This window comes from Podarcis erhardii, assembly GCF_964252035.2.
Source record: "Podarcis erhardii genome assembly, chromosome: 15".
Lineage (NCBI taxonomy): Eukaryota > Metazoa > Chordata > Lepidosauria > Squamata > Lacertidae > Podarcis > Podarcis erhardii.
Genome location: NC_138505.1, coordinates 71861 through 96352, shown reverse-complemented (window position 1 = coordinate 96352; position 24492 = coordinate 71861). Strand labels below are relative to the sequence as shown.

Sequence of the window (24492 nt, the reverse complement as noted above, 5' to 3'; positions counted from 1 at the left end):
GGACACCCTGACCAGCTGATGGTGGAAACAGACTCATGTGAAGCCTCACAGCGACACCTGCTGCCATTTGGGGTCCATCAAGTTGCTGAAGGTGGTTCTGGGACATCCCTTGCTCCCCCATTTCCAGGGAGGCCTCCAGGTTTGCAGGAAAGGCCAAACCCCTTAGGGAGAAATGTGTGCTGGCATGGCTGCCCTTTGGGGAAGGTTCTCTACACGAGCGGCAATGGGGACAAGGGCACTCTGTGAAAAAGTGGCCGTGTTCCTGAGTGACGGGCACAGATGGGTCTCTTTGCCTCAGCCCGGGGCTGGTGGTGGAGGAGGAGGGAGATGCCACAGCCTTACCTGGCTCCGCTGGAGTGGCCCTGTGGTGCTTCCAGTCGGCGGGCAGCGTGGCGTTGCAGTCGGCCCCACACACTCCCGGCCAGTCTCGCTCTAGGCTCTTTGTGCTGCTGATCAGCTGGGGAGGCGGAAGAAAACAGGCAGTCACCCTGCCGCCAGACCGCGTGGGACCCTAACTCAAACAAAAGTTTCTCTCCAACAATTAAGATTCTTTATCCAAGACATCTGTGAAGGCTAGGGGTGGAATGGGCAAGGGCCTGGCAGATGAAATTCCTGCCTTGGGGTGGGGCTTGTTATGGGGCTCCCTTTCCGGGTCCATGTTTAAGCACGTGGGTTCTGTGCTCCAGGCACATCTCCCTGTTTAAAACCCATCCTGGAAAGTGTCTGTCTTTATTACTGACCACAGCCAAGTGGGGCTCAGCAACATGGAACTGTCCAATGCCAGCTGCGGTTTGCAAGTGACCAAAATTGTACCCTGCAGAAGCCACACTTGGCACCATAGCTGGCTCCCTCCAGGGGTGCAAATCAGAAGAAGCCAAACATTACAGCTACTTGGGTTTTGGTTTGCACACAGGTGCCCAGACTGGTGAGCGGACTTTTTGTGCAGTAAAAAAGGAGGAAAGTGACGCTGCCACCACTTTGGAAGTTCTGCCTCCTGCAGCAAAGAGCCCGATCCCTGCGCACCTCTCAGAAATGGGAGAGGAAATGTCCCTTTAGACATGCGTTTCTTTATTTTCCAACTCTAAAAGCACACATCTGACAACACACAATAAACTTCCTGGCAATTTTGTAATCCTATGCTGTAAATTACAGTAGACCCGCAACTTAACGAAATGGCAGCTTTGTGTCAGTGGTCCAGGAATAAATGAATGAATGCCAAGTGGGGAGAGAGCAGTTGAAAAGGGCCGCCTGAGATCTCACCAAGGCCCCCTGTCCCTTCCAGGGGTCTTGCCTTTGTGCACAAACCCCCAGAATGTAGCCCCCATGTAAGTTGTGGGCCTACTGCATAATGACTGCCCAAACGCCCTCGCCAGGTGAAAGGCCCAAGGCCCCAGCCAGCCCCGGAGTGGGGCTGCACTCCCCGGAGAGATCCTTACCTTGCTGGGGCCAGGCTGCTCAGGGGGGCTGGGGCAGGGGAGGCTGGGGCAGCAGGGCGACAGGGTGTGGTAGCTGGGGTTGGAGTAGTAGTGGGCGCAGCTGGGAGGGACGTCTAGGCAGAAAGGCAGACGGAGACAGGTCAGTACAAAAGCTCCCCATTCTCTGGAAATTCACCGCCCTCACCATCCCGCCCCAGCCCAATTTCATAGATATTGTCGAGCTGAATCACAGAATAGCAGAGCTGGAAGGGATCCCAAGTGTCATCTAGTCCTACCCTCTACAAAAGTATAGGGTGGCCATGCTGGCAGGTGACTGCCCAACCTCTGCTTCAAAACCTCCAAGGAAGGAGACCTCTTCACCTTCCGTTCTTACTGTCAGAAAGTTCTCCAAGACTTGAGTCTTGCTTTGTGAGGGTGGCGTGAAGAGAGAGCCAGGCGGGGCATTCCTCACCTGGCACGGCGTACTCTGAGGCATCCATCCTCGCTGTGGTGTAGGCCACAGCCATGTGGCGATGCTCCTTGTCCTTCTGCCAGTGCCGGTAGCAGAGGAAGGCCGCCAGCATGCCCACCAGCAGGACAGCCAGGGTGACAATGCCCATCACGGCCCCCAGGGAGGGGTTGCCAGCAGGAATGGCAGGAACCATGGTCAGGGGGGGCGGGTCGAGTGTCCCTGCACAGGGAGGCAGCAGAGTTGCACCTTCTTGCCAGAAATGGGGACCCCCATCTCTTGAAGAGGGTGGACAAACTCCCCCCTCCAAGAGCTTCTCTCCTCCTGGGTTCAGAGGGGACCTCCTACCCTCCACCATTTAGAGACAGGCAGACAGGAGGAGATCTTCTCACCTCCCCACCTGAGCAGAGCCATTTCAGTTTCTCCGCACCTGTCTCTGCTCACAAAAGTCTATTGTGGTGGATGCCCAAGGGGCACTTTGACCTGCCACCCCCTTCCTCCTCCTCCTCCTCCTCCTCCTCCTCCTCAAACCAGAGAGTTTTAGTATTGGAAGGGTTCTCCAAGGCTCATCCAGTCCAAACCTCCCACCCTGTAATGCTGGAATCACAGCTGAAGCATTCTCATTCTCCTCCTCGCAGCTGAGAGCCCCTTTCACTCCATGGGAGCGGAGAGAGGGAAGCGGGGGCCTCTTCGTACTTACGGGTCTCACAGTGGGCTCCAGTGTAGCCAGAGGGGCACAGGCACCTCCCGGAGTCTGGCTCGCAGGGGGCCTCCCACCAACACTGGCACCGCTGGGTGCAGCTGGCCCCAAAGAACCCTGCAGGGCAGCCTGTGGAGAAAGCAGAGCAGGCATAGAGGCGGCAGGTGGGCCGCCCACCATTTGAAATGTAGGCAGAGCCCAGCTACACAGGCCAGGTGGGTCCTCCTCCTCCTCCTCCTTCACAGCCAAGTAGCACAGGCACCCTCCCTTGGGGCACAGCAGCCAGCAAGAGGGTTGTGCCCAGGACTGGCCGTGTGCCAAGGTTTCTCCCCCTCCTCTCCGCATTGTCTCCTTCCAACAAGTGGATAACTCACGTTCGGAGCAGTCACTGCCTGTCCAGCCAAGAGGGCAATCACACAAACCGTCCACTGGGTGGCAGATGGAGTGGTTGGCACACTTGCAGGGCACAGAGCATTTCTTGCCGTAACGCCCTGGCTGACAGGCTGGGGGGGGGGGGCGGGAGAGAGGGAGCTCAGTGCCAGAGCAGCAGACTTCTTGGGCTCCCCACCGCCTGTCCCCGTGGGGAGGGCAGTCTGCCCCGGCAGCCAGGGCCACCACTGAGCCCACCGAGACTCAGTCTATCTGACACGCCCCCTCCCCCACTGGGCTGGCTCTCTTGGTTTACTTACGGCGCTGGCAGGTGGCACCCCGGAAGCCTGGGGGGCAGTCGCAGCTCCCATCCTTGGGGGAGCAGGTGGCCCCATTCTTGCAGAGACACAGCTGGCTGCAGCTGGGCCCCCACAGGCCGTCTGCGCACTCCTGGCTGCAATTGGGGCCTGGGGGACAAAGGAGCAGGCAGCAGCTCAGCACCACCTGCCTCGAGGGGCTGACAGCAGGGAGGGAATCCTAGAGGCATGGATTGCTCACAGAATCATCATAGCCTTAGACTACAATCAGAATTGTAGAGTTGGGTGGGACACCCAGGATCATCTAGCCCAACCCCCCCCCATCAGGCTTTTCACTCTGCCTTAGACACTTTAACAGCCAGTTTCCCCTTCTTTGTAGAGACAGAAAACGGCTATTACCAGTTTTCCGATTGTAGATTTTCACCAGCAGACAGATAAATCTCCAATTTGCCATTTTTCTTGTCCCACCATTTATTAAGAGAGGATGCCAATCTTTCTACCCACGAAGGGTGCTTACACGGCGCTGGATGCTCTTCCGCTTGCCAGATCTTTGAGCCCTTGCCCAAGCCCCCAGGTGCAGACAGCAGAAAACAGCCTTCATCAAAACATTTGAGGTTCTCCATGATCACTCTGATCTCCAGACTGAGATTAATAGTCAGAGTACCTGTATCAGTCACCACTTAATGATCTTCTGTCAGTGGTGAACTAAAAGTCATTCCTAATATTTAGTTGGAAACTCCTGTCTAGCATTTTGAATCCCTTGGTTCAGGTCCTCCCCTCTGGAGCAGCAGAAAACAAGCTTGTTTCATCTTCCTGTGACAGACCTCTAGGCTATTATTAGTATTATTAGTATTATTAATTACAATCATCATCATCATCATCATCACATGGCCTTAGGACAATTGCTTTTTTTAAAAAAAATAATAATAATATTTATTAAGGTTTTGAAGGTTACAAATAAGACAGAAAAACACCAAATTAAACAAAAAACAAAACAATGTATCACCTTAAAAAAAAAAGAATACCATACAAATAAGAAAAAAGAGAAACAAAAAAAAGTCAAAGAAAAAACAAAAACAAAAGGAAAAAACACATCAAACCTTCACATAGTATATCTTTCAGTTGCTTGTTTCCTTGACCTCCTCCCACCTCCCCTTTTTGTATTCTAATTCAATTAAATATTTCAGCAAATCCTTTCCCTCTTTTTCTCCTTAAAATTAATATATCTATTTGAACTTAAACTCTTAAAACATTTCCACTAGGGTCATAAAAATTTCATTCCACAATTTTTCTCTCCCTCATTAAATTTTACAAAATTTCCAAATATAAACTTTAAATTCCCAATCTTCTTCCACCGTCTCCTCTTCCTGGTCTCGGCCTCTGCCGTCCCTTCTGTCAACTCCATATAGTCCATCAACCTGGAGATCTTATATCCGAGGCTCTTAACTCTTCTTCAAGTCCCTTCTGCCGGTCTTCTTCATAATCTTTAGTGCTAAAAAGCAGATCTCGGGGGAGCTCCATCCCAACAATGCCTTTATTCCTTCTTAACAGGGCAGCCAGATTTCCATAGTTAAAGCTAGGATCCATAAAGCGTTCCAAATCTTGTTTCAAAAATCCTCCAAATCCAAATGTCCCAAAAGCTCCAATCTCCTCCTGACCCAGCTCCATATCCCAAAAGTCAATTGATCCCTGCATTAGGGAATCTCTCCAACTTTCCTTTTCCAGACCAGGCCAGGCTCCAGTCTTCAAAATCTGGCTTTTTCTAGTTTCAGTCATAAAGGGCCTCAATTTGTATTCCTCAATTTGCATCTGCAAGGTCAAGGCTCCCCCCTGTATTACTCTAGGCTCGACCACAGCAACTTTCTCCTTCTCCTTCTCAACAATTTGTTCAGTCATGATAAATTCCTGTGCCGGATCCTTGACAACTTCTGTGTTGATACCCACTTTTGATCCCAAGATGACAACATTAGTGGCCATAGCATCTATCTGTTTATGAAGCTTTTCCAGCAAATAATTTGTCTTATAAAGTGCAGACACTAAATCTTCCCTAACCGACATTCTTGGGATGTTCAAGGTCAAATTCTGGTTTCTCACAGTCCTTATCTTACAGCTGGATGACTCCACTCTACTCTTGTAACAGTTTCAAAAACTCAGTCCTTTCCAACACAATTCCAAAGGTGAAAAATAGTATCAATTTTCAGTTACTTTTTCTTCTTTAAAAACGCAGAAGCGGACAATGGAAACAGTATCTTTCTCTTGTAGCTAGCTGTCAAATATGTACTGTTCACTGTCAATGGACTTTTTCCTTTTTTTTTCTTTTTGCAGCCCGTTCCCAGGGTCAGAGACGTGGTAGTTTAATTTTCCACTCTCTCCTGCAGGCACGCTTGGTCAAAATTTTCCCCCTCTTCCCCTGCTTCCAAGGGGGGTTTTATAGTTTCAGTCAATGGAAATTTGATCCTTTACATGAAGCTTTCCAAAACCTTAGCTTACGAATACTTTGCTTCAGTCTATTTACAAAAAGGGGAGGTGGACTTCCTGTTTTGAGCCTTCCCCGTTCGATGCCAAATTAAAGTATTTAGAAATCCAATTTTCCGTTCTACTCACGGGTTGTTGTTTAAAGTCCAATTGTCCACAGGAAAAAGTCAGCGCTCTCCGGCAGCAGCAATGCGGCTTCACTCCGTGAAAGAAGCGGTCGATTCAAAGCACCATGCTGCTCACCCCATGTCGCTCCGGATTCCCGATACCAGGTCTCCCCGCGAGTAGGGGGGCGCAAAAGGTGCCAGCCGAATCCCAAGTTCACAGGCTCTTCCGCCTGTGATTTCCAAGGGTCTCCGCCTTCGCCGTGGCGGTTCAGACCCTGCTTTCCACGGAGCAAGTTCCTCCCGATTGGAGGAGCTCCGCCATTGCCGGAGGCGCTAACCCGGAAGTCCAGGACAATTGCTTTTTTGAGGCACTGAAGGAAATGCAAGGCAAGTCATGGTTTAGCAAGCAAAGCTTGCGGGGAAATGTATATATTTATGATTTTATTGAATTTCTGTACTGCCCTTCAGCTACAGGGTAGTTTAGCCTGACCACCAACGTCTGCACCAGCTGAAGTTTCCAAACCACCTTCTCCAAGTACCTTCTCTACATTCTTACTAACTGAAACTCATCCATCACAACAGGGCTAGACTGTGCTCTGGACACCCCATGAGGTTCATCTGCTTTAACAGCAGAGTCAAGATTCTGGTGGATCCAAGAGATTTTACACTGAAAATGCTTCGCAAACAAGTCACAGTGAGATCCTGCAGACTCTGCCACCTTTGCCAGGCCAGACTGTAGGAGAAGCTCTGCAGGACAGCACAGTGAGCAGGAGGCCTTTGCTGCTCTCATCGCCACTCGGGAGGCTCCCTCACCAGGTTCAGTTGCATTTGAGCCGCCTATCAGGATAGTCCACATTTTGGCCAGGGCTTCAACAGGAGCGCCAGTCGTATCAGCTGGAAAATCCCCCTGAGCTGTCTGGAAACCCACTGGATCCATCAGCCTCCAAGGGTGGACCATCCTCATAGGGGTCTGTGCCCCCCGCACCTCTGCAAAGGTGAAAAGGTGAAGAAAGCCTCAATCTCAACAGGAAGTGATCTTTCCCTGACAAGGGACTGATGTCAACATGCCCCACTTTCAGATCACCCTGAAAGAAGGAAGGGTTCCTCCAGCAGGCCTGCCTTGCCCTTAGGCCACTCACAGGTGGCTGGAACCCCAGCCTTGCCTGACAACCCCTAACCCTCTCCAGCCCAGGACCCACGGCAAGTGGGAGATTGAGCCCCGCCCCTGCTCACCTGTCCACCCAGGTAGGCAGTGGCATTGCCCCAGAATAGGATCACAGCGTTCTGCGTTCTGGCAGGAGCACCTGCTGCTGCAGCTGAGGCCGTAGAAGCCTTCCTGGGGGAAGGAGGGAGAGAGAAGGGGGCTTGCTCAGCCGTGCAGTGGACAGGAAGGCACAAGAGAAATCTCCCCACTAGTGGTTCTATCCCTCTTCGCCAGCCACCCCTGGATTTGGAAAGGAGGGACTGTCCCACCACCATCCCCTGCACAACTCTGGCAAGTCCCTGCTCCCCCACTCGTCAGGCAAGATGTCTCATGCACAAGAGGCATAGCCCTCTTCCAGCTGCCCAGGTGCCAAGGCAGGAGGCCGCTCCACAGGTGTGCCCAGGGGGCACCCCAGCTCTGCAATGATACGGGTCAGAAAGCAGCCCTTTGAGAAGCTCTCTTCCTGTCAGGCAGATCCTGGATCACCCAGACTGGGCACACAAGGAGCTGGCAGTCTCAGCTTTGGCAACAGACAGGGGCAATTGCCCACCCCATTACAATCCATTTGCCAGAAGCAGGGTGATGCCCAGCTCCCATACCCCGAGTTGAGCCATGTAAAGAGGGGAGGGGGAAACTGCCCACATGGTGCAGTGGGGGGACCTGGAAAAGGAAGTGGAGAAAGCCCCCCGCTCAGTGCCTCTCCCGGGACAGCCACAGCAGCCCCCCAAAGGAATCTGTCTATATATTGGTGGCAGCTTAACCCTGCTCCTTGCCCTCCCTTCCCCAAGGGCCACCTACCGGGCAGGGCTCCTCACACTGGCGGCCATGCCAGCCTGCCGCGCATGCGCATGCCCCACTGACCGGGCTGCAGGAAGCGCCGTTGGCGCAGCGGCAGGTCTCGTTGCAAGCAGAGCCCCAGGTGCCTGCGGGGCAGGGGAGGGAGCAGTCTGTGCCTTGCCAACCTGGGGAGGCAAAATTGGCAGAAAACAAGGTGCCCAAGGCAGGGAGGGGGAGAGAAGGAGAACAGAGGTACACACAGAAATGGACCTTGGATTTTCTGCCCCCTCCTTATGCTTTGCACTAGCAGAGCATGCCAAGCCTGGCCAAGGGAAATAACTCCAGATGACCTCAAGGCATCCCTAAAGGCAGGTTCCCGTAACACCCCATGTCTCCCCACTACCTTTCCTACCTTCCTTGCAGACACAGGTCCCGTCAATGGGAGAGCAGGCGAGGGCGTTGTGGCAGGTGCAAGGCAGGGAGCAGTTGACCCCAAAGGTCTCAGGAGGGCAGTGGCTGGAGCAGTGGGCACCCTGAGGGCACAAGATGGGCGTGAGGGGAAGGAGGGGCCACGCACAGCTGGGGGGACAATCCACCCAATGCACCCCTTTCCTTTCTGGTGTTACCTGAATTTATGGAAAGGTTGGGGGGCTTGCCCCTCCAGCAGACATCATACCCCCCCAACTACCAAACTCAACACAATCACTCCTGCAAATGTTCCCACAAAACACTTCATCACACAGTTTCTTCCTATCTCTATTCAAAGGGCCTCCACTGTACATTACAAAATGCAACAGTTCACTGATAAATGTATCCAAGTATTGGCTCAATGGGAAATTTTTGGAAAGTCAGTATTGGATTTGCACCATTCCAACTTCGTTCTGTTCAGGAAGGAAATGGCTACCAAGAAGGGAGCCTGGGATGTCAGCAGCCATAATCCCTCAAGCCTGAGACCATGGTACTCAGCAGCTTCCTTGCCTGGGTGATAATCGCTGGCATCCTGGCCTCTGAGTGCCAGACACAAGTAGCCATTCCAGAAACAATAGAAACCCAACTTCAGTTTATTAGGATCTTGGTCAAGGTCCAGGGGTGTGCTTATCTTGACCGGGAGAACAGGAACATGTAGATACTCACCTTTTACAGATAGGTAGCCGTGTTGGTCTGCCATAGTCAAAACAAAACAAATTCCTTCCAGTAGCACCTTAAAGACCAACTAAGTCAGTTCTTGGTATGAGCTTTCGTGTGCATGCACACTTCTTCAGATACTCACCTTTTGTTTTACTTAATGGGTGTGAGGTGGAGGTCAAGGGAGGGATGGGGGGAAACCTGATGCTCATGTTTCTGCCAGAAGACCCCTCCCAGATTATGACATAGCTGTGTATATGATGTATGTGTGATGTTTCACTCAGGGTGTTGTGGGTAAAAGGGGAAACATAAAACAGCGAGCCATCCTTTGTGCAGGGCTTCTTTCTGCTTCTTCCATGTGGTAGCTGGAAGTCCTGTTGCAACAGTACCTTGAATGAAAATCAGGCCTACAGACTGCTGTTTTGCTCCAGTACTCTTAGCTGGTGTCTTTGTCTGGCAAATCCAAGTGAGCCAGGAGTTTTCCTTTAACACTGGCGTCAAGGGGAGGAAAATATTCCAGCACAGAACCAGGGGTGAGACCCCCTATCAGGATGCCCAAGTTTTTCTCTCCTGCAAATGGCCCTTTAAAAATTTTGAGACCCCCCCCAATCTGTTTCCTGCCTGCCCCACCTGGCAATGCAAGCCACAGAACCTTCAGAGTGGCCATCAGGCTGTGGGTTAGGAGAGCGATTTTACTTGCAGTTCCAATTTGTCACACCCTCCCTTTCAAATACACGATCCAGGCTCTGCTTGCCAGTGGGGCACAACCCTTTCCTGCCCCTGCTAGATCTAGCCGTCCGCCTAAGACGGAAGCCCAGGGACCTCCAAGGGGGACTCACCATGTAGCCTGGCGGGCAAGCGCAGAGCCCCGTCTCGCCGTCGCAGGTCCCTCCGTTCAGGCACAAACAGGGCTCCTGGCAGCCAAAGCCGTGGTGCCCAGGGGGGCAGGTCTCGTTGCAGAAGAGTCCTGCCCAGCCCGGCTTGCAGGTGCATTCTCCCGAGAGTGGGTGGCAGCTGGGGGGGGGGGACAAGGAGATGATGGCTGCTCCCAGACATCTTCCCTCGACAGCTTCTAGCTTCTCTGAGCCTGGAGGCCGGGGGGAGGGGGGAGGCCCAGAGAAGAAGGGCTTTGTGGGGGGCAGGGGGTGCAAAAGGCAAATCTTCCCCATCTGCCAAATGGGGACAGATCAGTGGAGAAGCCCGTCTCCCGCAGGGACGCCCCTGTCAGGGGGAAGAGCAGGAGGACTCAGGTGGGACCTTGCTCTTGAAGGAGGGCTGGGCCAAGAGAGATCCAGGCAGCCTCTGTACAAATAAAGAGGGCAGGGAGGGCAAGGGGAGTTTCCAGAGCTTCTTTTCCACCTGGAAGTCTCATTCTAGGCTTCCGGTTTGCAGGTGACCAAAAGGAGAAAGAGGGGCACCTGCCCGCCTACCTCTGTGTGTGGTGCGGGTGGCAGAGGCAGGGCAGGTGGCAGGAGAGGCCGTGGAGACCTGGCAGGCACTTTCGCTCCTCGCAGCGGCTGCCCAGGAAGCCGGCTTCACAGAGGCAGGCGCCGTTGATGTGGAAGCAGCGCCCGCCGTTGGCGCAGTCGCACTCCTGCCCGCAGTCCTGCCCGTAGCGGCCGATGGGGCACTTCTCGCGGCACCTGAGAGTGTGGGGAGAAAGAGACCACGGTTGTTATGGATAACGATTTAATTTCCTGAAATGGGAATGTTTGCTTAGGTGGATTTGCTGTGTATTTTTAGTATGGTATTTTTTTCCTTTGGCTATAGCTCTCTCATGTGATTGGCTGACTGTGAGTCACATGGGAAAGGCATTCCATTCTGTTGTGACTGTTATTCCAGCAACTGTCATTTTTTAACTGCCTTTTCTGCTCTTCTCTCTCTGTGCGTGTGTGAGGGAGAATGGCTGAGAGAGAGAGGTTTCTCCATGCTGCTGAGTGCCTGTCAGGGTGATCTGCCTGAAGTCAAGCAGACAGAGGAAGATCCTGAAATGTTAATAAGGAGAATCCTGTGCAGGAACAAAGTGAATAAGCATGAGATTGTAGGTATGTTCTCAGTTATATGTTTATGAAAGGAAAGTTATTTGACTATAAAGAGTCTGGATATTCTATGGTCTTTATCAATCACCCAGAAGAGTTATTTAGCTTCCTAGCTGTAAGCTACTCTGCGTACCATCAACACAGACACACACACAGACACCCCCCCCAAACAAGGGGTGGGGTGCAGAAGGATGTAGAGCTGATCAAGATCCATTTAAGAAAGGACATCGTTCTTCAGTATGCGGTTTTATGAAACACCAATGACAGCTGGCAACAGATTCTGAATTTAACACCATCCCCGTGGCTGCTTTTAAAGTCTGAGGGATTATTTTTCTATATGAAGGGAAAACTCATGGGGGGGCAGGGAGGGGCAAGCCTTGTGGCTGGCACAGCTGATGAGAGAGAACTGGTGCAGCGAGGTGCCCAGGAGAAAGGAGCTTTGCCCCCTCCAGCCCCTCAGCTCAGCCTCTTTTGCCATGAATGGGGCTAAGGCAGGCTCCATGGGGTGCTACAAATGCCCCCCAGGTGTGCCTGAAGCCCCCTGCATCCCCTGGCCTCCTCTCCTTCCTCTGACTTAGATGGGAAAACCATCAGGGGCTTAATTTTTCTCCTCCATTGTCTGCATTAAAAAGCTGGCAGAGAGCAGTGTTTCCTTCCCCTCCAGGCTGCATCCTTTTCTCACCCGGGGGAAAGATCCACTCGCCAAGGGGGGGCCCAACTGGCTTCCTCCACAAATACTCACCAACTGGGGCTGCAGCTGTTGAGCCGCACAGCAGGGCGAAGGAGGGGCTGGGGGCAGAAGGAGAAGGGGCCACGTGGGGCCAGCCTGTCCAGCAGCCCTGGGACTCCAGGAAGGGGGCTGCTGGGCCACCCAGGGGCACAAGCTCCCCACCTGCCAGGGACCCTTGTAAGGCCAATACAGGTATGCTGCTTAGGTATCCCTTGTCTTCCCATCATCATTTCTTTTTTTATTTGCCATAGGTTTTATTAAAGTCAAAAAAAGATATACAAAAGCTAGTATCCAATATCTTTTTAGAATCCCAAAGATGAAATAAAATAAAAACACAAGCCAAAAAGAGGAACAGAAAAGGTTGGGGGGGGGGGGAGAAAAAAAGGGGAAAGAATAAAAGGAAAACTTCTGATTCTTTGTTTTTCTGCTATATATAGAAAGTTATTCAAAACATCCACTCCAAGGTAATACCCAACTATTCCGCTTTCTAAAAACCAATGTTTTCTTCAATTCTCAGATCCAGATATCATAAATTCATTTCCTTTTTCATGCAAAAAGTCCAAAAGGGATTTCCAGTCTTTAGTAAATACCAACAATTATTTTTCTCTAATTAAACACATCAGCTTTGACATCTCAGCTAAGTCCAATCATTTTAGCAACCATTCCTTCATGGTAGGTAATGATGAATCTTTCTATCTTTGTGCAAATAAAAGTCTCGCTGCTGTGGTCATATATTGAAATAATGTTCAGAGGTACTTCTAATTATATATCCATTACTCCTAGAAGGAAAAGTTCTGGCTTCATTTCATTGTTAACCTACAGCTCCCAATTCCATGTCTTCAGTCTCATCCGTTAGCATTTCCCATTTGAATTTCTCCATAAAGTCTGTTGCTAATTTTGTAGAACGTGTATTAATTCTGTAGGTTTTGTTTATTTCATCCACTTCCCCTCAAAAAGGATGCAAGGCAATTAATCACTTTGTCCCCAATGTCTTCACCCTCCTGAATTTTAGGTAGAACTCTTTTCTCTCAGCTCCTTTAATGCCAAATTATCCAAATATATTTCCCTCTCTCTGTGTATTACTCCACTTTTCCAAAGTCTCCACTATCATTTAGTTACCTTATTTCTCCAGACAACAGAAGAATCCTTTCTTCTATCCTAGCAACATGCTAAGTCAGCCAAACGCCTCCCAATGAACTGTTCCTTCTGGTCTTGCCAATTTTTTTTTGCCATTTTTAAAATCCAAACTGTCCATATCATTTTTAATTTCATTTTTAATTTCACTCACCTTTTGAAGAGATTTTGCTTGTTCTACCCTCATCTGCTGTGAAATGTCAACAGTGAGTGGGTTTTCTATAGATGCCATTATTTCCTTTGCTGCCCTTTTCCTAGTACCCAAAATGATGAGTCTTGAGTTTTTTTTTACCCCCCCCCCATTTCCTGCTTCACCTTTTAAGCATGTGGACACCCCTGCTGCCCGGTGGAGTCTACTCACCTCTCCCCCGTGTAGCCTGGTGCACACTGGCACTGCCCAGACTCCTGGTTGCAGAGGCCTCCGTTGTGGCACCTGCACTCCCCTTGGCAGCTGGAGCCAAAGCGCCCTTCGGGGCAGCGGAAGGAGCAGATGGAGCCCTGCATTGGGGGGGGGCAGAGAGAGCGAGCCCTGATCACAGTGGTGCCAAGCGCAAACCCTGCCCCCCAAGGATCAATCCTACTTGTCCACAAGAAGAAGAAACAACCAACTCCCTGCCTGGGTGGAGGCTGGGGGGCACCTAATGGCCAGCGTGGCCTAGTGGTTAGCGTGTTGGACTGGGATTGGGGCGAAGCCAGAGTTCAGTTCCCCCACCCCAGCCATGAAGCTCACTGGGCATAACCTTGGGTTGGTCACCACCTCTCAGCCTAACCTACCTCACAGGGTTGTTGTGGGGGGCTGTTAAATGGGGAGAGGGAGAGCCCCTTGGAGGAAAGGCGGGATGCAAAAGTAATAATAAAATAAATGAAATGAAATCATGCCTGGGCATGACTGTCGAAGCAGGAATGACTCTCTCAATGGGATGCACAGAGAAAGAGGGCACTCTTCCTGACCCCCAAAAGCCTCCCGCCAAGGGACAGTTCAAGGGCCCCTGAGGACCCTCTTGCAGGGGGGAGATGGGGGGGGGGAGAAAGAAGGCAGGTGGCCTGCAATGAAAGGAGGCGATAGCTGGAGATGAGGAAAGAGGAGCTGCAGAGCGTTTCTTGCCACACCCTAAGCAGAGAAGTAATATACAAACTGGGGGGAAGTGAGGCCAGAAAGCCCAGGGCCCTCACCTGCCCTGCAGCAAGGGGGCAGGAGGAAATCCCAGCCCCCACGTAGGTTGCAATGGATGCTGTGATAGGAATTTTATGGTCTTAGATATATGGCAACGTTCATAACCACACGTACATAGATCAGCACAGGAAAGCCAACCTGGAACCATTTTGATTCCTAAACTGAGCAAATGTTTCTCTGCATGGTCAAAATGGAAAAGCCTCCCCATTGTCTCTTCCTTCACAAATCCTGTCTTAATCTGTGTTTGAACAAGGGTGTGAGCCTTATCATTACAAAAGACTGCCCAGGCTCCCCAAGAAATCCAATCAAGTAACCTGCCAGACAGGAAATAAACAAAGCGACAGGAGAAAACAACATGCAAATGTTCTGTTTTAGATCCGCCTTATCTGAGGGGTGGTCTTAGGTTACACCCCTTCTGTGATGAATGCATAATGTTTCTGGGGGTGGTCTTGATCTACAGGATGGGAATTTCAAAAGTCTTTATAAGCCCTTGCACAGCAATTTTGGGGGTCCTCTTCCTCTCCTGCGTGTGAGGGGAGCACCCTGTTCAATAAAGATCAAGCTTACTAGCTGCTTTGCTTCTCAATATTCTCTGGTTGGCCTCTGTTATTTTCTCCTACCAATAGGGAACCTATGTAAGGACTCTATATGGGCTCTTGGATACCCCATAAGGGAAAAAGGGCATATTTTTATTTACAACAATGCTGCCCCCAACCCCCCTGCAAAACTGTGGAATGTGAAACACAAGAGCAGTCAAGTACAACATTCCTAGAGTGAACATGTTTACACCTGGGGAGGAATGTTTGTCCAGCCAGCTGGTAAACTTCCTGTTTCCTTCTGGGTTGGGACAGACTTCCTCTGCATGTGACTAGAGGTGGGTGTGGCCTCACCTGTGCAGGTAACGACAAAAGCACAGGGCAGGGCAGCCATCTCTCTCTCTATGACTACATGCGTTGAAGAAGCAACATCTGCTTAGCCAAAGATGCTCTCTTGGCCTCCAGCCAAGAGAGGACAAAGGGACTGTCTCCTTATGAGATAGTTTCCAGGTGTATGTAAATTTTCTAAGCTAAGTCTGCCTTCTGGGATCCGATTGTGAACAGAATGTGAGTGAGTAAACTCTTTTTTATACTTTTATAGAAGACTTTTTCGTGTCTTATCTTTTATGAGGTAATAAGGGGAAAATACCAGAACAGTTATTCTAGAGGCTTTAGTCAGCGTCAGCAAATGCATCCGCTGTGAGTTTATTTTTTTTTTTAATAGATTTTTATTAAAATTTTAAAGGTTACATGAGTAATAAAAAATAACAACAGAAAAACACCCAATTAAACCAAAGAAGAAAGCAAAACAATACATAAAAACAAGTCCCATCAAAGAAAAAAGATTAAAAAAGAAAAACAGACAAAAAAGAAAAAAAATGCATACAATAAAAAAAAGAACAAATCAAACCTTTACATAACATTCTTTCTTTAGCTTATTTCCTTGACCTCCTCACACCTCCCCTCTTTGTATTCTGGTTCAGTTAGATATTTCAGCAAATCCTTCATCTTTGTTTTTATCCTAATAATTTATCCTAATATACTGTAATTTAACATTCTCTTCTTTCACCAATTAATCATCATTTTTACTTTGTTTAATCTTATTTCTCATTAAAAATAATATATTTGAACTGTGAGTTTAAAAGGGGGAATGTTACTCTGCTAAATTGTGAACTTGTTAACACAAGTTGGAAAGGCTCTAATCGAACAATATATCCTCTCCTGCATCCCTGAACATTCCCACAAAAACCCACTTCGCTCAGGTTGGGACTCAGCTGAAAAGGCAGAGCCCTGCATTCTCCTTACCTGTGGTGGCACCTGAGCAGGTGAGCACTCAGGTCAGTGGCTGGACGGACAGTGCAGGCCCACTTCCCCCATCCCCATCCTAGGGCCTGGAACCACAAGTGCCCCAGGCCCCTCCTCTCTCTCTCTCTCTCTCTCTCTCTCTCTCTCTCTCTCTCTCACACACACACACACACACACACACACACATAAACTTACCATCCATCCTGGAGGGCAGGCGCACTTGCTGGTCTCGGGGGGGTGGCAGATGCCCCTGTTCTGGCAAGGGCACAGGGCCTGGCACTGGAAGCCACTGGTGTCGTTTTGGCAGGACTGCTCGCAGCTGCAAGAGATGAGGAAGGGTGAGGCTGAGCTGGCAAGGACCCTTCCCCTCAGCCTCACCTTTACAGCGACTCTCAGAAGCACGAGAAACTCATTCTAGGTTTTGCCCTGAGGAGAGATTGGAACCCAGCTCCAGACCATAACGGACCTCAGCCCAGTTCACCAGAGGTCTACAGCCCCCCCAGCTTTTCTGTCTGCCAACCTGCATCCCCGAGGTGCTACTCACTGTGGGCCGCTGAATCCTGGGGCGCACAGGCAGGCCCCTGTCTCCGTGTCGCACTGGGCACCATTCTCGCAGTGGCAGCCCATCTGGCAGTCCTGGCCGTAGGTACCCGGGGGGCAGAGCTCCTCGCAGGAGGGCCCCTTGTAGCCCGGCAGGCAAAGGCAGGCCCCAGACAGGGGGTGGCAGCTGCCTCCGTTCAGGCACCCGCAGGGCTGCTGGCAGTCTGGCCCCCAGGACAGGCGGTTGCACCCTGGAGGGGGAGGGGGGGAGAGGAGAGGAGGAAGAGGAGGAAGAAGAAGAAGGAAGAGCGGCTGAGGAAAGGCAAGTGGGGTTCAGGGCAGACTGCACCAACCAAAGGATGGCCAAGAACTCTGGGCGGCCACACAAAATGGGGGTACCTCCACCAGCCGGGTGAGTGTTGGGAGGGTCTTCCCACACAAGGCTCTAATATTTAAAATAAAAAGAAAAATTACATGCCGCCCATCTGACTGCATTGCACCAGTCACTCTGGGCGCCTTGCAACAAAATACTAAAAACATACAATAAAGCCTCAGTTACAGGTAGGTAGCCGTGTTAGTCTGCCGTAGTTGAAACAAAATAAAAAAATTCCTTCCAGTAGCACCTTAGAGACCAACCTTGTTCTTGGTGTGAGCTTTCGTGTGCATGCACACTTCTTCCGATACACTGAAACAGAAGTCACCACACCCTTATATATAGTGGGAGGGTGGGGAGGGGGATTACTCAGAAGGGTGGTGGGAATGGGTGATTGGCTGGTAGGTGTGGTAAACCTGTTGACGACTGTTAATGACTGCAATTGGTCTTATAGGAAAAAGCAAGCGGTGAGATGGCTAAAAATAGCTTTATCATGTATAATGAGAGAAGAATCCAATGTCTCTATTCAGACCAGGTCTCTCCATGGTTTTAAGTTTGGTAAGAAGTTGCAATTCAGCAACTTCTCTTTCCAGTTTATTTCTGAAATTCTTTTGTACTACCCACCTGTAACTAGTTACAGGTAGTAGCTGTGTTGGTCTGCGTAGTCGAAACAAAATAAAAAAATTCCAGTAGCACCTTAGAGACCAACTACGGTAAGATGTTCTTAGTATGAGCTTTCGTGTGCATGCACACTTCTTCAGATACACACTCTCTCTATACAGTGGTGCCTCGCAAGACGAAATTAATCTGTTCCGCGAGTCTCTTCGTCTTGCGGTTTTTTCGTCTTGCGAAGCACGGCTATTAGCGGATTAGCGCTATTAGCGGTTTAGCGGCTATTAGCGGCTTAGCAGGTTAGTGGCTATTAGCGGCTTAGAAAACGGGGGGGGGGGGAGGGAAAAAACTCGCAAGAACTCGCAAGACGTTTCATCTTGCGAAGCAAGCCCATAGGGAAATTCGTCTTGCGAAGCACCTCAAAAGACAGAAAACTCTTTCGTCTAGCGAGTTTTTCATCTTGCGAGGCATTCGTCTTGCGGGGCACCACTGTATAAGGAGCTTGGCAGGCCCCCCCTCAGTCACAGCAGGGTGAGGGTTTCTGGGGTTGGGGGGGGAAGCAGTGTGTCACACCCCAGGGCTGCTGCCTGACAGACCCCTCATCTTGTTCACAACTGCCCTTGGTGGCTGCTGGCTCCTCTCACCAAGGAGAGGAAGTTGAGGCTCCCAACACCCCCCCCCCCGTGCCATGAAAAGCCCCTTCTCTTTTCCCCAGGAAGCCCAAAGGAGTTTCGCCCCAGAGGAGCAAAAGCAGTGGCAGCCTCCCTGAGGCCGGTCCCTGTCTGCCTGGCTCTGCAGAATCCTCCCCCCACATGCACACTTGAGCAGCCCCCTTTGCAGGCAGCCCCCGCTCTCTGCCCGCCCCTGTTCCCTCTGAAGTGCTTGTTTCCCAGCCAGTGACCTGCTTTCAACTCCAGGCCCAGAGGGACGCCTGGGAACTGGCTGCCTCCACGACCTTTGGAGGAAGAGGCCCCTCTGTTGCCTCAGGCTGGTGCAGCGAAAACAGGACCCACTTGGCCACTCCTGCCAGGCTCACAGTGAGCCCCACAACCTCCACCCAAGAGGCATCCCTGCCTCCCATCCCTTTATGCACATGGGAAGGGGAGGGGCTCCTGAGGCAGTTCTCTGTGTGTCCATCTGCATGTGCACAAGGGCAAAGGTGGTCACCTGGTTCCTCCATCGCAGGCCAAGCCTTGCTGTGACCACCTGAGCTTCTGAGAGGGGCAGCAGGTGGGGACGAGGCGCAGCAGCAACTCACAACCCCCATAAATCAAGGACCAAGAATGCTGGCCTGGAGATGCCCTCAGAGAGGATGCTTTGCCGCTTCAGAGGGGCGAAAGGCCAGGGGGAGAGAAACAGGCCCAGTTCCCCCAGGTGCAGCTCCAGCTACTCCCAAGTAGGCAGCCCTCGCTGTGCAGCAAAGAAAAGTCCTCGTGGAGACTCACCGCTGGAGCAGTCGGGGCCCTTCCAGCCGTCAGCACACTGGCACTGGTTCGGGGCCACACACCTCCCGTGGACGCACTCCTGGGTGCAGCTAGCTGCAAGGGGGGGGAGGAGGCACAGGGTCAGGGACACATCCTGCCTGCTCTGAGGTCTCCAGGCAGCTGCTGGAAAAGCAGCTCCACTGGGACCTCAGAGAGGCTAGGAGGGAGCTGGTCAAGAAGGGTGGGGGGAGACCAGACATTGTGGAGGAACCGAGGGGGCTTCAGACAGCCGTGGGAAAGGGCCCCACCTGGATGGCCAGACAGGAGGTCAGGAGCAGGAGGGAGGGAGGCCCACAAATGAAGACCCCACCCCTTTGTGGTTTGCCAAAGCAAGCAGAGCCCCCTCCCCTCCTCTCCCTACCACCCCTTGCAGGAGATCAGCCTCAAAGACTCGTAGCCAACCCCCCCACCTGCCGCTTGGTCCCCTCCCCACTTTCGCTTCTGCCAGGCCAGGTGGAGGGATGGCACAAAGGCAGAGTTTGATTTGGGGACCCCCACACACATCCCGCGGCAACTGGGTTGGTTGCTGGGCCGGGTGGGGGTTGGGGATGAGGATGGACGGACAGACAGACTCACGGACGCAGCGCTCCTCGCTCTCGTAGTAGCCATTGCAGCAGTGATGGCGCCTCCTGTAGTCGATCTTCACGCCTTGCCGATAGGCTGCCTTGTAGAGAACCCTGCGCGAGGCCAAAGGGTCAGGGCCTGGCCTACCTTGCAGGGTGGGCTGCTGTGGCCATGGTCCAAGGAAGTTGCTGACTGCATTTGCAGCAATGGAGGAGGAGCAGCAGCAGCCCCCTTCTCCTTCCCTTACTCCTGATGCCCCCACGGGGGGGGGGGGGAGATATTGCCAAAGGGCGACTGGGAGAGGCAAGAGCCCTGCTGCGGAAGCCCTCAAGGCAAGGATCTCCCTGCTGCCACTTGCAGCTGGGCTTGGCCAGAGTAGCCGTCTGGAACTCCCTGCTGCAAGGAGCAGGAGGAAGCATCAAGCTTAAGCCCTGGAACCTCAGATTGGAGCATCAGCAACAGCAGGCCTGGCCTGGCCACCTCTCCATGCATGAAGCCGGCACAAGACAGCCCCCTCCCCACCCGCGGCATCCCAGGCGGACAGGCCCCTGGCTCACCCGGGAGACCCTTGAGGCCAGCACTCAGCATCTGCCGTTGCCCACCCCACTTCCCCTGCTGGAGAAATGCAAAATGCAAGGAGGAGCTGGGCTCTTACTTGTGGCGAGTGCAAGTCTTGGCGAAGGGCCATGCTCCGTCGCAAGGCTCCTCGAAGGCCTGGGAGTACGGCTGCACATAGGACTCCTTGGAGGGGGTTGTGAAGCTGCGAGAGGGGAGGCAGGAGAAAGGGAATCCTCTGGGGGTCACTGGCCTGGCTTGGCTGGCCACCGAGAACTCAGCGGAAGCAGATCCCCAGATCACAGGCAAAAACAAGCTGGATCCCGCTCCCCAACCACATTGAAATAAACACCCACAAAACACTTGCTCTGTTTAGATTTCTACTCCTGAGAAAAAAAGGGAGGCACCCTCTTACCTCTGATTTATTTCAGATCTTTATTTGAATGGCATTGAAAAGCAGTGAGAGCCCCACAAGAAGGGGGGGGGCAGTCTTGGGGTGGCTGGGCTGAAAGAGAAGCCCCGAGACCTTTGTCCCATGGGCAGGGATTATTCAACTGAGATTCGTGCATTGCTGGGGGGGGGGGTGGACTAGAGGACCATTTGGGTCCCTTCCGTGGGGTTTGCAGCCAAATCAGAAATGCACGTTTTGCTAGACAAGCACAGGGCTAGTGCACAGGGAGTTCCCAAACTTCCTGGAGGGCCTTCTGTATGTGGCCCACTTCCCCAGCCTCCTCTGGGAGGTTGTGTGTGTGTGTGTGTATCTGTATAGAAATTTTAATAACAACAGCAGCCATGTGAGCCTCATTCCCACCCACTTCCTGATGCATTCCACACAAACCCTCCAAGTTTCCCTAGTTCCTCACCTTTCCCAGTAGCTGCACACGTTGGGGTCGCTGGGACTGAGCAAGAGGCCCCAATCCAGTTGCATCCACAGCAAGAGAATGGAGTACTGAAGCATCCTAGGGAGGAGGAGGGAGGAGGGCAGGTCAGTCCCGATGAGACAGGAGGAGCCTCCAGAGACCCAAAGCCCCTCCAAGGGAAGCCGCCTGACAATTCCGCTCCCAGCCCTGGCCTCGGAAGTGAGGGGCAGCCCAGGAGAGGCAGACTGTGTTCCAAAGGGGGAAAGTCATCTGTCACAATTATCTTGTATCTGGCACGAGAGATTGATCGAGGCTAAATACAGCCTTGCAAGTGTGCTGAATGCTCTGTTGCCAAGGCGACACAAAACTGAGGACGGGCCAAACAAAGCAACATTTTGGGTACTGCAGATAGTGGTATTCCTGCCCCAGCATCCTCTGCTGAAGAAGAAGCAAGCGCTCCCTCCCTGCGGCCATCAGGCCACTTGTGCTGATGCCAGACAGGCTGGCAGGTGGAGGATTCCACTCCTTTTGCACCTGCAGGGAGTGACTCTGGGCTCCAGGGAGATTTCTCCACGCCTCCCAAGTCCAGCCCAGCCAGAAGCTGAACATAGAATCCAGTTGTTTAATTAAAACAAATCAGTGCAGGTTCAGACTCAGAGGTTGGATGGTCATCTGTTGTGCAGGATTTGGGTGAGAATCCTTCATTGCAGGGGGATGACCCTCAGGAGAGAGGTGAAGAGATGGGTGATATTGGGTCTCTGCAAAAGTTCCCACCTGACTCTGCCAAGCAACATACATTATTCTCTGGATTGCTGCCCTCATCTGTTCTGTTCCAAAAGAAGAACTTCCCAGATTTCCCTTGATGCCCCCTGAAGCCCCGACCCCTCAATGCCAATGCCAGCTGTCCAGCTCGGAGATAAAGACAGGAAGCCCCCAGTGAAAACAGGAAGCGAGCAGAGAGAAGGTTTTCCTCTCTCACCTCCAGCTGGGCCACCTCTAGATGCCCAAGGGGCAAGATGAGCCTGGAGCCAAGCAGTCCCACCTAGAGATGGGAAGGCCTGGGGGAAAAACAGAAAAATTGGGGGGGGGGCATGGTTTTTTTCAGAAGCCGTTTTTTTCCAGAAAAAATGAAAAAAAATTGTTTGGTATAGTTTGAATATTCCACACACTTCCCCCTCCCCAGAAAAAACAGGAAAAAAACTGCCCCTCCCAATTTTTCCATTCCCCCCAGGGCTTCCAACACCCCCACTTTGGAGCTCCCTGCCAACTGACACCAGGCAGGGGCTCTCACTGTGCTCTTTCCAGCAACTGCTCAAAACATTTTTGTTAGGGCCAGCCCATCTGAACATGTAGAAGCTGCATGCGATTTACTTCCTTTTAACCACTGCTGTCTTTCATCATCTTTTGAATACTCTTAAATACCAGCTTTTAACTGTGTTTTATCTAGAGATGTCAGATTTCCAGAAATTTTGAAGCCATGAAGAAAAAAAAGTTTTTTTCCTTGTTTCCTCCCAGAAAAAAATGGACATTTTGGAAAAAGTGAAAAAAAGTTCAGTGTGGAGTAGTTTTACAAATTGCACGAAAGGCGGTGTATATATAAAAAAAGCAAGAAGCCATCAACATAAATAAGAAGTCCATGAGAAAAATGACAAAGAGGAAGAGGAAGAAGAAATGGAAAATGATAGCGGTAGTTCAGAAAATGAGATAGAATAAACCTTAACTTTAACTTTATTTGCTGTTGGTAAAGGTAAAGGTACCCCTGACCGTTATGTCCAGTTGCGGACGACTCTGGGGTTGTGCGCTCATCTCACTCTATAGGCCGAGGGAGCCAGCGTTTGTCCGCAGATAGCTTCCGGGTCATGTAGCCAGCATGACTAAGCCGCTTCTGGCAAACCAGAGCAGCGCACAGAAATGCCATTTACCTTCCCACCAGAGCGGTACCTATTTATCTACTTGCACTTGATGTGCTTTCGAACTGCTAGGTGGGCAGGAGCAGGGACCGAACAACAGGAGCGCACCCGGTCGTGGGGATTTGAACTGCTGACCTTCCGATCGGCAAGCCCTAGGCTCTGTGGTTTAGACCACAGCGCCACCCTTTTCCTGTTGGTGCTAAGGGGCAAATCTGATTATTATTTATGTTGATGGTTTCTTGCTTTTTTTGTTGTTGCTTTTGAGGGAAAGGAGGGTGGTTACCTGTTTTATTGCAAGCATAATACTTTTTATCTACACTGTGTTTCACACAATTTGTAAAACTTTTCCACACCGAACCTTTTTTCAATTTTTCCCAGAAAAAAAACCAGGGGGGGGGGACGCCCCCCCATGGCTTCAAAATTTCTGGAAATTTTACATTTCTAGTCCCGCCTCCCCCCGCTCTCCGAGGATGGGGTTGCTGGCAGGGCATTTATTCTACAGCAGAATGGCCCCTCCAAACCCCATTTCTTCAGGGACACCTTTCAGGCCAGCTGCAGCCACCCACACGCAGGAAAAGTACAGCAGGCTTGGAGGGGAACTTCATAGCTCCTTCGCATCTCACCTCCTGCCAAACATTTCTCCCCACAGAGATCCCGCTCGCCGAGCCCATCCCAGGACGCAGGAAGCCCCTTCCTGGCCTTGCGCTGGGCGGACGCTGCCTCTGTTACGGGCCACTCGCTCCCTATGGCAAATCAGCACAGGCTCCTGGTGCGGCAGCTGCTCATCTCTGAGCCGATTGCTCGTTTCCTGCAAAAGGCTATTTTCCAAACCGGAATGCAAGCTGGCGCCAGGAGCCCAGGAGTCTCTGCGTGGTCTCCCTCAACCGTGCAAACACACTGAAGGACGCCCTGAGTGCTGCTTCTTCTCAGTGGCTTGTCTTTTGGTCAGCCAAGCCTTCGGCGGCAGCTCCATAGCTGGACAGGTTCTGCCATCGGGGGAAAGCGTGTTTCTTGGGTCTACTTCACACGCCCTTTTGCCACCCTGATGGCTGCAGCGCCTTTCGGTTACGGGAACAAGGAGAGCCAGCTGGCAGCATCCATCGCTGCCAATGAGCTGGTCGTTAGGGGCCACTGTCACCCCCAGCCCCCCCCCCCCGGCTCAGATGCGCTAGTTGAGGTCAGGCAGGCCCATTCTCCCTGTTGATCTTCTGGCACCTATGGGAGACCTCCCCCTCCGCCTTGCAGCGGGAATTTAAACTGAATTCTGACTTTATAGTTTTAACTGGGGGGGGGGGTGTGCACTGAATTACTTGCACGCTGCTTAGAGACGATTTCAGTTACGCTATCAGAACAAATTACATTTTAAAAAATGAAAGGAAAGATTCCTCCACTATTAACACTACGGACATATCGTGTGTGTGTGTGTGTGTGTGTGTGTGAGAGAGAGAGAGAGAGAGAGAGAGAGAGAGAGAGAGAGAGAAGGAGAGAGAGAGAGAGACTCTGCTTTATCTCACTGTTAAACATTGACTACCTTGGTCTGTTAAACAGGAAAAAAGTGTCCTCTGTTGCAGTTAGGAGAGTCATCAGCAGGTCTCAGCTGTGAACGGGTTACTTGCACCTGCTCGCCTGCCTCCCGAAATGGCTGCCCTAAGTGCCCCCCTTCCCTTTGGCAGCAACTCTCCTGGGTTATTTGCTGAGCAAGCTGTTGCCTGTGGGTC

At 51.7% G+C, this 24492-nt stretch overlaps 1 protein-coding gene across 1 annotated transcript in view; it reads right to left on the bottom strand.

The window, feature by feature from the left end:
• The window catches only part of PEAR1 (platelet endothelial aggregation receptor 1), a gene marked incomplete at its 3' end in the record, with an annotated part of 24815 nt that extends 323 nt beyond the window's left edge, over positions 1-24492 (bottom strand). The window contains exons 1-19 of the mRNA XM_081840759.1: positions 23398-24492; positions 20868-20963; positions 20105-20209; positions 19462-19562; positions 18847-18939; positions 16421-16667; positions 16072-16195; positions 13223-13359; positions 10389-10601; positions 9798-9972; positions 8246-8366; positions 7855-7979; positions 7086-7188; positions 3274-3420; positions 2959-3087; positions 2585-2713; positions 1888-2106; positions 1437-1549; positions 5-457 (exon numbers count right to left, since the gene is read on the bottom strand). Of these exons, the coding sequence (XP_081696885.1) occupies positions 5-457; positions 1437-1549; positions 1888-2106; positions 2585-2713; positions 2959-3087; positions 3274-3420; positions 7086-7188; positions 7855-7979; positions 8246-8366; positions 9798-9972; positions 10389-10601; positions 13223-13359; positions 16072-16195; positions 16421-16667; positions 18847-18939; positions 19462-19562; positions 20105-20209; positions 20868-20963; positions 23398-23411 (2844 nt within the window). The 5' untranslated portion in view covers positions 23412-24492. The remainder of the gene's footprint in view (positions 1-4; positions 458-1436; positions 1550-1887; positions 2107-2584; positions 2714-2958; positions 3088-3273; positions 3421-7085; positions 7189-7854; positions 7980-8245; positions 8367-9797; positions 9973-10388; positions 10602-13222; positions 13360-16071; positions 16196-16420; positions 16668-18846; positions 18940-19461; positions 19563-20104; positions 20210-20867; positions 20964-23397) is intronic.